We start from the raw sequence: 12,096 nt of genomic DNA, 5'->3' as shown, positions 1-12,096 counted from the left end.
ATTCAGACCATTTTTAATATGAACAGAGGAAACAAATTCGAAAATAATGACAAGAGATACTTTTATTGGTTTGTTTGCTTGTTTTCAGCATTTGTTTGGACTTAAAACAGTCCAAAATAAAAATAAGCTACAGTTGAGAATCGAAAATCCTAACGTCAGAAATCCAAACCACTCCTGAGGGTTTTAAAATATTGAATTAGCACAGAGACAACAGATGTTTTACAATTTCGCGGGCCAGTCAACGCGTGGCAGGGAAATGAGTGAAGACGCCGAGCCAGTCTGTGTTTTGTTCGTTTCCAATGTATAAGCTCTATATCTTTTTTTCAAGAAACGAATTACAGTTATATAACAAAAATACCTAAGTACAAAAATCATTATTTTTATTTTATTCACTGTATCCTAGAACAGATTTTTAATACTCTAGGCCTAATTATGTGTCTATTAGGCATTTCTAGGCTATGTTTGAAAATCCGAACAAATTGCTAGCCTAATCTGAACTACCTACGGTCCCAATTGGTTCGGATTTTTGACTCTCTACTGTATAATTTATGCTTACAGGAAAAAAATAGTAAATAAGAATCTCTGTTCACATTTTTGGAAATAATTATTCATATAAAGGTGACTCTAGACACGTTCCATTCGCCGAACAGCGACTCGTGTGGATAGGTGTTTGTCTAAGTGGCACGTAGCAAACATTTGTGCTTGTGTTTTTCCGTTCATTGTCAGTATTTTTGCACACATCAAAGTGAACGAATATTTGCTATTCCAGAAACGAACAGTTGTTCGGAAAACAACTCGTGTGTAGACGTCTACTTGTAAATCGAGGAAGACAATTAATCACCAAATCAACTATTTCATGCATGGCGATTGACGCATGTCTGGAGCCGCCTTAAATCTATACAGACACAAATGGGGTGAAAAATCTCAGCTGTTGGTGTTCTACAGCTAGTGTGCTTATTACAGTGTGTTGTTGTTGTTGTTGTATTGTTGCACAGAATAGTATTGAACTTAGGGAGAAAAATCAGAGTAAGTTTAACTTTTGACACAGATTCTCATAGCCTACAATCTTCATTATTCAGGCTCTTCTTCACAAAGTGCCATAGATTATTTAAATTATGGCTGTTATAGATGATAAAAGGTGTCATGGGTTATTTGTTCAACACCACAACATAAAATGTTCTGAAACATTAAATTAATTGTCTTCAGTCAATTCAAGAGGGTAGGCTTGTAAATAGAAGGGAGTAAGTTTATTAAGATTTTTAATCTAGAATTCCGTAACACATAAAGAACACAGGTACGGTACCAAAACTCCAACTAAACCAACAAAATATATTTATTTACAATCCGACACAACCAAACACCTCCACACATATCCGACGTATACATTTTTGTTCTTACAGGGTACCATTATTTATGGCTAGTATTAAATGGGTTGGTGCCTATCTCTATGAGTAGATTATGAGTAATGGAGTGTAATATATAGTGATCTAGGCCTTGGCTATGCCGATGACACCACATGCAAGACGAGCCCCAGCATTGCCGGTAGTCTTGCTCAATTCGTGTCCTCCCTTACCCAGATCATCCGGGTCTGCGTGAACCTGCAAACCAGAAATAATTGTAACTTTATGAACCGGCAAACCAATACTACTTGTAAATTTATGAACCTGCAAACCAATATTAATTTCCAATACTAAGTCTATTCTAAGAGTATCACTTCAATTTTATCTTAAGAGCAGTGATTCCCAACTGTTTTCTGTTGTAGTGACTAAGATGTTTTTCGTCCAACTTGGTCATATAGAAGTAATGGTTGAAATATGTTTACAATTTACCATCTTGCTACACATCAGGCAACCTATCTTGATGTACACAAATTTGTAAAATTGGATTAACCGTGGGAAATAAATAAATAAATTTAACTAACCTAATTAACCCATTACAAACATTTAGCATTTGAACCTTTCCTAAAAAGTTTTTGTTTTTGTACCTGAGAGAAAAGTATGTAACACACACTAGAGTCTTAATTTTGCTAACACTACTTGGGTGAGAATCAACCACTTAGTTTTTGTCATATAAAATGAAACTAACAGAATAATCTTGTCTTCATTCAAACATCTTGTGTACACGCAGATGCCTACCGTAGCATTTTTTTTCAAACTGAAAATAGTTTGATTAACATACATACTCAATAGTTTAGTTAATAGTTGGTTAGTCAATAGTTAATAGTTTAGTTACATACTCACTTGAATGTGAGTGTACTTCTTTCGGAAATTCTATTTGGTTTCATAGAACATACATTTTGTAACATAACTCAATACTGAAAGGTGTTCTCAGGTAATGCTTACCACGACAGTCCTGCCCAATATGCTGAGAGGGCCATTGAGTGTTATCAGCTTATCAGTGATGTTGACCTTGGCTACCCCCTTATCGTCAGCTGTCACGTTGCCGAGGTCGCCGATGTGACGGTTACCGTCCGTTGGGGCTCCGTGTTCCTTGTTACCCGGGTTGAAATGAGGTCCGGCACTCGTACAGCCTGCAAAGCAACAAGTTCCTCTTACTTCACATTTCAGACTCACTTTTGTGTACAGGACATCAATAATTCGTATTAAATGGGACTACACCCCATCCATGCTACAACATTTTCAGGAATATTGAGAATATTGAAAATAACTAAAAAAAACACAGTATGGGATTAAAAGGTTTAAAAATTATGTTCGATAATACAGGTACAGTACAGGGCCTAAAAGAGGGACGAATAAAACAAATTTGTTTGTGTTCAAGCACTGTTTTGTATGAAATTTATTGCAATAAGTGTACAGTAAAAACATAAAACACTACATTTGAGCTTCAAATAAATGTGTGATAGGCTCTTGAACTGCAGTTGAGGTACGTTTTATCATTGTTTTATGCAGCTTTATTTCGACAGTCCTTTTAGTCTATTCTAAAAGGATCAACTGGATGGGTTAGTCCTCTTTTTGTTTGTCTCTAAGCTGTTTCCATCCCTCGGGTGGCCGGGGGACGGTTGCAGCGTAGCAGACGACACCATCCCCCTCCCCCTTAATAACAAACTTAAAGAGATTAGTACAAGCTGGTCAGATTAAAATTTTATTTCTTGATAAAGACAATTCCAGGTTATTAACAGTCTGGATTCTTAGCGTCCAGATTATCGACGTTTACTTGCCATACTTGCGTATACTTGCCAGGGCTGAAATTTCTTGTAGAGAAAATGCTACAATACTTAAGCTCAACTGTAAGCTCATCTAATCATTGCAAAGTTACATACATAGCCTAGAATTCCATTATTGTTTCCTGATTTGTAGCTGATTAGAGTTGTACAATAGGTAGGCCTACTTTAAATTTTGTCATTGACATTAATGGATCAGAGTCAGATAAAGCCATATAGAATTACCAAGATAAATTGATATTCAAAAGTGATAATGACGGTATACAAATTACATAAGTTTTCCCAGGCTAGTGTCCGAAAAGTAAATGAGGTTGTTAGTGTATGATTGTCTAAAATGTGTTAAGTTACCAGCCCCACATAAACTTAGAGCTCGCAAGCACCCCTTTGGTAATAGAAGTTTCTGCGGTTGCTGTAAAACTTAATAAACATGCAAAATTATTTGTTCTGGGCGTTTATCGTCCCCCAGGAGAGGGCAAGGATGCTTTTGATCTTTCCTTGGAGACTCTTTCAAAAATTCTAGACCCTTGGGTGACACAGCATGACATAATTCTCATCATGGGTGACTTCAACATCGACTGCCTAGTATCATCAGCAAGAAGCAAACAACTGGAAGAACTCCTAACGACTTTTAACGTTCACCGAATTAAGCTTCCTCCTACAAGAATTTCAAAGGAGTCTTCAACATCAATCGACATGTGCTGTGTATCCTCAAATTTCATACAAGAGGTTGACGTTCAAGTTATCAATACTGGAATTTCGGACCATACTGGACAATTGTGCAGTATAAACCTACCTGTAGTACAAACAAAACCTTGTATTTACTCTCTCCGTAGCCTCAAACCACATAACTTAGATAATTTAAAACTTCTTTTATCACTTCAAGACTGGACAACTATCTTAGAATACAGATGTGTTGAGGATGCCTACAATAGTTTCATTTCAATCATTACTTTAGCTCTTGATGCTACATGCCCCCGAACAATGTCCCGAAGCAAGAAGAAAAATCCGGTAAAACATGTTTACGATGATGAAGCCAAAATTATGAGAGAAGACTTCATTCGTGCTCAAGACCTCTACATCCTAAGAGGAAAAGAAGAAGATAAACTTCAGGCAAATCATTTAAAGAAAACCTACGACCTAAAGCTGAAATCGCTGCGTCGTACAGCCACTGCCAACTACATCTCGGAGTCCTCAATAAAGTCGAAGGCTATCTGGAATGTGATTAATAGTGAGCGGAAGTCAAAAGAGCTTGGACCTGAAAGTTGTAAATACCTCATGGTGGACTCAAACAAAGTAGAAGATCCCAGGAAACTTGCTGATTGCTTTAATGCTTACTTCACATCAGTTGCTGAAGATACATTAAAAAACATCCCTGACCAGAAGCCACGAATCGAACAACACACCCAACTTGATGTACCATTTCCCTTGATGTCGTTTCCACCTACCTCTAAGCAAGAACTGCTCAAGATTATCTGCAGTCTACACAACAAGACTTCCTCAGGCTTAGATGATTTTTCGTCAATCATGGTTAAACACTGCAAAGATGAACTAGTAACACCTCTACAACATATAATAAACCTAAGTATGTCCCAAGGTATTTTCCCAAGCAAAATGAAAAGCTCAATAGTAATTCCGATACACAAGAAAGGAAGTAAACACGACATAGAAAACTATAGGCCCATCTCATTGGTTTCTACCTTCTCGAAGCTTGTGGAGAAGATAGTTCTTATTAGGCTCACGGATCATCTAGAAATCAACAGGATAAGATTAAATTCTCAACATGGTTTCCAAAAGAATAAATCTACAGTTACAGCCTTGGTAGAATTGATTGAACACATTGTGGACAAACTCGAGAAGGGGGAGAATGTAACGAGTGTCTTCCTCGACTTGAGTAAGGCCTTTGATTGCCTCAGCCATAATATGATCCTTGCAAAACTTGAAGAACTTGGTTTGCAAGGTGTTGCCTTGAAATGGTTTCAGAGCTACCTAGTGGGACGCAACCAACTTGTTCAACTACGACAGAAAGTGAATGGGAGAGTCTCTACATACAGATCAGAACTGCTTCCTAATTCAAGAGGCGTACCCCAAGGGTCTATCCTGGGGCCGGTGATTTTTATCCTATTCACTTACGATCTTCCATCACACATCGAGCCATACAGCAAAGCATTAATGTACGCTGATGATACAGTCTTAGTAACTTCAAGCAATTCAGTTGAAGATCTAGAAGTTAACTCTTACATTGCCTTAAACCTAGCAATTGATTACTGTAACATGAACGACCTGGTATTCAATGCGGGGAAAACCAAGCAGGTAAACATGGGAACGAAGAGAGATGAGATTTCTGGCTGTCCAGATCTTCAGGTCACTGAATCATCAAAGCATCTTGGTTTGGTTATTGACAACAGGCTCTCATGGGTTGATCACATAGACGAACTATGCATGAGATTAAGCAGCGCAACCTTCGCTCTAAGACGCATCAAGTGCATTAGTACGACAGAAGCCCTAATAACATTGTATCACTCTCTCTTTGAAAGTCATCTTAGGTATGGCATTCAGCTTTGGGGAAGTGCCTCTCTTCACATCATCCAACGGGTGCTGGTCCTGCAAAAGAGAGCGTTAAGAGTCATGGCTGGCCTTGGCTGGAGGGAGAGCTGCCGAGAGCCTTTCAAACAGTGGAACGTTCTCACTGTGGTGAACATCTACATCTTGGAAGTTGTTTCACTCGCCTGCTTGAAGGGTCTCCCCAAAAATGAAGATACCCACCAGTACAACACTCGGCGCGCAGGAGACTTCAACCTTCCTGTCCACCACAGCAAGCGATTTGAAATGAAGCCATCGTACAACGGAGCGAAGTTCTTCAACCTACTACCAGATGAAGTCAAAACTTCAAAACCTAAAATTTTTAAGACAAAACTGAAGGAGTGGCTGCTAGGTCGTCCATTCTATACGATTACTGAATTCACCAACTGGCGGAACGACTGAATATTTCGAACATTTTATTGTAAAGGAAGAAGAATGTCAATCTAATTGTTTGTATATACACTTTGTATTTTTGACACTATTTCAATCTTGAAGATTGCAAATAAAGCATCTCTCTCTCTCTCTCTCTCCCACACTATATGCTGGCAGCGCGGTGCCTAATTAGACTACAATTCAAGATTTTAGGCAGAATCTTTGATCGACAGTGAAGGGTGCAGTTCCACATGCCTGTGTATGCGATGCGATATCAGTCTAACTTACCATTAGTGTTGTCTCCAAATTCATGGATATGGAATCCATGGAGTCCTTTATCAAGGCCGGTGACTTCTCCTGTAACAGTCACTGGCGAGCTAGCATCCTGCAAAATGAAATAAAATAATATTAAAATCCGTTGCTAACTTAAAACACCACCCACAATAATTAGGTTTAACATCCTTTAAAAAAGTTACCAACGTCAGACAAAACCACCATAAAGAAATACTGAGAGAGTTACATTCTAGGCCTATAACTTAAGTAGCCTAATTTATTCAGCAGAAGATGCATGGGATATATTGTCTAAAAAAAGGTATTTTAAGGATGCAAGTTCCGCATTCTAGAAGAAATCCTCGACAATTGGGTTTAACTTAGGACTCTTAACACTGATTAAGTAAGCCTTAAATAATTACCGGCACAACCTTGATATCGGACTCCATTAATTCAGTTTATAGATTGCTAAGTAACTTCACAGAAAACATACTACTATCAGAATGCTAACCGCATGGTAAAAAGTGTTAATCGGAGAGAGCTTTGCCTGTTAATTTGTAGGCAGGCCCACCAGCGTGGCGCTGCCTATGAATTGACAGGCAAAGCTCTCTCCGAGTACTTAACACTTTTCACCATGCGGTTAGCATTCTGGGTTAGACCTATAGTAGTAGCCTATGTTTTCTGTGGTAACTTACAGTCATTTTAAGTTAGACCACAGAAAACGTACTACTATAACCCAGAATGCCAACCGCATGGTAAAAAGCATTAAGCTGCCTGTCAATCCGTAGGCAGCGCCACCAGCGTAGCTATGCTATTGCATGGCAACGCTGGTGGCGCTGCCTACGGATTGACAGGCAAAGCTCTCTCAAACCGCTTAATGCTTTTTACCATGCGGTTGGCATTCTGGGTCATAGTAGTACGTTTTCTGTGGTTAGACTTAGAATTTTGGTTTAGGCCTAGGCCTAGTTATTGAAGGAATTGATGGTTTTAAGTTCAATAAGACATGGAGTCGGATAGGCTAAGTTATTGTTTCACTTTCTTAATTATTTTTTTAAATGACCTTGAACAACAAGATTCTCTCTTTAACTAACTTAACTTACTGCAATACAATATTTTTATGGTCGTTAAAACTTGAGCCTAGTAAGTTAATAAAATATAAATGGATGCATGTTAAAAATATAAACTAGCCTGAGCTCTTTGAAGGTTGTGATTATAACATCTTCTATGCCTACTTGTAAAACGAGACCAGGGGTACAGTTTCTTAACTGGGCTATGCTAATATTGATTGAAACTATCGAATTGAAAATATTGATTACTAATCGATATTTTTAAATATAGGCCTATCTATTATAAAATAAAACTATCATAACCTAACCTAACCTAACCAGACATGACAAAGGCTTTTGACTGTTTACACCACGAGACCTTAGAAAGAAAGCTAATCAACCTAGGCATAATAGACGAGCCCCTTAAATGGATAATGTCCTACCTTAAAGACAGGTCTCAAGTTGTTACAGTGAAACACATGGGTGATGATGGAGTATTGAGGCACTATAAATCTAAGATTCAACACAACATTAATACCGGAGTTCCCCAAGGCTCGAATCTGGGACCGATCCTCTTCCTCTTATTTGTCAACGACCTACCTGAATCTATACATGAAGGCAGAATATGGATGTTTGCTGATGACGTTTGTCACTTAATCACTGATGTAAATGTTAAAAATGCCATTGAAAGAACACAATCTGGTATAAATGAAATGAGTAATTGGTGCTCTGAAAATATGTTGGTATTAAATCAGGGAAAGACTAACCTACTCCAATTCTACAATACAAAGATCCCAGACTTCAGTCCATTACTAAAAATCAATGATCAGAATATACAACCAAGCGATAGCGTAAAATACCTTGGAATCCATATTAGCAGTAACTTACGGTGGTTTGACCATATCAACAAAATTGCCAGCAGACTAACGGTCGTGTGTTGCCTTATAAGAAGACTGATAAACATAGTTGAAAGAGATGTCCTGTTGAAAGTTTACTATGGCTGCTTCTACAGTGTACTTTGCTATGGAATTGCATTCTGGGGAAACTGTAGTGAGGCAAATAGAATCTTTCTACTTCAAAAACGTGTTTTGAGAATTATCTGTAAAACCCACTTCATTGAGCACTGTGAACCTTTATTCAAGGAACTTCAAAAACTTACCCTGCCATCAGCATATATATTGGAATCGGCTTTAAATGTTCTTAAATTTCCCGATTTTTTCCCAAGAAATAATGAAGTACATAAGTACAGCACAAGACAAAAAAATAGTATCCATATCAACCATCGCAGAACTACACTAGCACAGACTAGCCCTCAATACTCAGGAAGCAAAATTTTCAATAAATTACCACAAGAAATAAGACTTTGTGAAGATCAAGCTAAATTCAAGAAAATGCTGAAGATGTTTCTATTAAATAAAGCCTATTATTCAGTAGAAGAATTCCTTGAAGAGTGAAGGCTGACAACTACCAATGACGACCACGGCTGAAAAGCTTCCAGTGGGATATACAAGTATGCAAGTAACCAACCAAACTTGCTGATGGTGAAAAAATCGCATGAAGGTTTACTAATCAAATCGATAGTTTCAATCGTTATTAGCATAGCCCAGTTAAGAAACTGTACCCGAGACCAGCTTTATTAGGCTAGCGGCTGCACTTTACTTTACGTCCTACACTCGTTTGAATGAAAATATCGATTATTCGATTGTTTCATTCGATATGTGATATATATGATTTTTGCATTTTAGTTTTTATGAAAATTGTATATTGTTATTTGTTCTGACGATGCCTAGGCCTATTGCATTTCATGCCTAATGGAAAATAAAGCATTTCATTTCATATATCGTTTGGTTAGTTAGGTTAGGTTACCCTTACCTAACTAACAAACGATATAACTTATCAAATAATCGATATATCGATCGATATTTTCATTCGAATGAGTGTAGGCTTAGGACGTAAAGTAAAGTGCAGCCAGGCTAGCCTAGGCTATAATAAAATATGTACCTTAGGTAGGCCTACGTGAAAATTAGTGAATACCTACTTACACTTTGTTCAAAAAATATCGTTCCTTTAACTTTCTCGCCAGCTAAGACACAAACTCCTTTAACTCCCATTATTTACCGTTGACGATTGAAAAATAAGACAGCAGAGAACAAAACTACAACTTGCACTGTAGTGTAATTCGCAAGAGGATTTTTCTGAAATTGAAATTACGTTACCTTGACCGTGACAAAGCTATTTCTAGAGGTTTCTATGATAATTTTATTCAGGCGTTACGCGAGTGACTGAGTGAGTGAGTTGAGTAGATAGATAAACCGTCGTGAAGTTAGCGGCTCTTTTCATCGGCGCTTTTTTGGTTTGTAATAGATGTGGGTTGGTACTCCTGCGGACGCCACAAACGTGTTTTGCAGGGATGTCGGAAACCCAATTCAATGACAGTACGGTGCGAAATGATGTTTTTATATTAATATAATGTCAATTATACATTGATAAAACGTGTATACAAGTTAAAACTAATTAATTGACGTATTTTAAAAGGCATATTTGAGACCGTAGTGCACATTATACGTAGCTATGGCTTAACATAACGCGATCAATTAAAACTCCGAACATAAAAAGTGCATAATCTTTTTTCCCAAGCCCATCACATCAACTTTGAGCTATTCTAATGGTAATATACAATGTGTAGAATACTCAGTATAAATATGATTGAGGCAGTTCAGTGAATAACGAAGCTATAAGGCAAAATGTATATAGTTGATAGTAACTCGTATCAGGAAATACCCCCGCCGCAGCAAACCTGCCGACTAAGCGAATTTCCATTTGTCTGAATTGATTTTCAGTTAAATATATTTTAATAACATTAGGTTTAACGAGTACCTAGGTTTGCTGCTACAAGGAAACTAATAAAGTGTGTTTTTGAGTAAAATATTGATAGCTTAGTACAAAATAAATAAATTTGCCATGTTTGATCAAAATATATTCATAAACAAGCAAACTACAACATTTGACAATATTCTCCATAAGAATAACATGGGAATTTTAAATTTACAATTTTTTTAATTTTCTCCGTTACTAATAATCGAACAAAAATACTTTTATATACTTAATTATTTGTTTTTTTAAGCTCTTTAAAAAGGTCTAAAGAGAAATTGGGAAATTTATTGTTTTAAGGGTCAAAAGTGAGAAAAACCAATTTTTACCCCATAAAACCCCCCGTAAAGCCCCGTTCCCATGGTCCGATCGTGCTGGTTTGCGAACTCATTCAAGTTTATCCCGCTTTACACCTTTAAACCAAATTTCATCAAAATCGGACAAAAATTACTCAAGTTATCGCGTTCACGGACGTATATATATATATATATAAGTCTATATATATATATATATATATATACATATATAAAAATTTGAACGAATAGTGTTTTTGGCCTCTGGGGACATGAAAATGAAAAAGTAAATCAGTCCCGGGTCTAGGTCTTACCGTGCCACCTACGGTAATAGCTACTTCCCTATAGGGAAATTCGCTAAAAGTGCACAATCTTTTTCCTAAGCCCATCACATCAACTTTGATGTATTCTAATGGTAATGTACAATGTGTAGAATACTCAGTATAAATATGATTGAGGCAGTCTAGTGAATTACGAAGCTATAAGGCAAAATCTATATGGTTGATAGGAATTTGCGTCAGGAAAAGTGCACAATCTTTTTCCTAAGCCCATCACATTAACTTTGAGGTATTCTAATGGTAATATACAATGTTTAGAATAATCAGTATGAGTATGATTGCGACAGTCCAGTAAATTACGAAGTTATATGGCAAAATGTATATGGTTGATAGGAACTCGCATCAGGAAAAGTGCACAATCTTTTTCCTGAGCCCATCACATCAACTTTGAGATATTCTATTGGTAATATACAATGTGTAGAATACTCAGTATAAATATGATTGCGGCAGTCCAGTAAATTACGAAGTTATATGGCAAAATGTATATGGTTGATAGGAACTCGCATCAGGAAAAGTGCACAATCTTTTTCGTAAGCCCATCACATCAACTTTGAGGTATTCTAATGGTAGTATACAATGTGTAGAATGATCAGTATGAGTATAATTGCGGCAGTCCTGTAAATTACGAAGTTATATGGCAAAATCTATATGATTGATAGGAATTTGCGTCAGGAAAAGTGCACAATCTTTTTCCTAAGCCCATCACATCAACTTTGAGGTATTCTAATGGTAATATACAATGTGTAGAATACTCAGTATAAATATGATTGCGGCAGTCCAGTAAATTACGAAGTTATATGGCAAAATGTATATGGTTGATAGGAACTCGCATCAGGAAAAGTGCACAATCTTTTTCCTAAGCCCATCACATCAACTTTGAGGTATTCTAATGGTAATATACAATGTATAGAATAATCAGTATAAATATGATTGAGGCAGTCCAGTGAATTACGAAGCTATAAGTCAAAATCTATATGGTTGATAGGAATTTGCGTCAGGAAAAGTGCACAATCATTTTCCTAAGCCCATCACATCAACTTTGAGGTATTCTAATGGTAATTTACAATGTTTAGAATAATCAGTAAGATTATAATTGCGGCAGTCCTGTAAATTACGAAGTTTTATGGCAAAATCTATATGGTTGA

The 12,096-nt window shown here is 37.0% G+C and overlaps 1 protein-coding gene across 1 annotated transcript; it reads right to left on the bottom strand.

Annotated features, from left to right (window-relative positions):
- Positions 1-1,315: 1,315 nt before the first annotated feature.
- On the bottom strand, positions 1,316-9,710 carry LOC128991884 (superoxide dismutase [Cu-Zn]-like). The gene is made up of 4 exons (XM_054415140.1): positions 9,492-9,710; positions 6,422-6,518; positions 2,343-2,530; positions 1,316-1,598 (listed from the first exon to the last, which is right to left on the bottom strand). Exons 1-4 carry the CDS (start codon positions 9,558-9,560, stop codon positions 1,488-1,490), a joined length of 465 nt encoding a protein of 154 aa, XP_054271115.1. The 5' UTR covers positions 9,561-9,710; the 3' UTR covers positions 1,316-1,487.
- Positions 9,711-12,096: the final 2,386 nt, after the last annotated feature.

The sequence above is a fragment of the Macrosteles quadrilineatus genome, unplaced genomic scaffold, assembly GCF_028750875.1.
Source record: "Macrosteles quadrilineatus isolate MER2022 unplaced genomic scaffold, UCM_ALF_1.0 Scaffold_4__1_contigs__length_99947679, whole genome shotgun sequence".
NCBI lineage: Eukaryota > Metazoa > Arthropoda > Insecta > Hemiptera > Cicadellidae > Macrosteles > Macrosteles quadrilineatus.
Note: the sequence above shows the minus strand (reverse complement) of the source record. Positions and strands in the feature narration are given on the sequence as shown.

Coding starts and splice junctions, on each gene's coding strand:
- LOC128991884 (XM_054415140.1), bottom strand. CDS start 9,560: ATGGGAGTTAAAGGAGTTTGTGTCTTAGCTGGCGAGAAAGTTAAAGGA. Junction 6,519..9,491: donor CGATATTTTTTGAACAAAGT/GTAAGTAGGTAT, acceptor TTCATTTTGCAG/GATGCTAGCTCGCCAGTGAC. Junction 1,599..2,342: donor TATTGGGCAGGACTGTCGTG/GTAAGCATTACC, acceptor TCTGGTTTGCAG/GTTCACGCAGACCCGGATGA.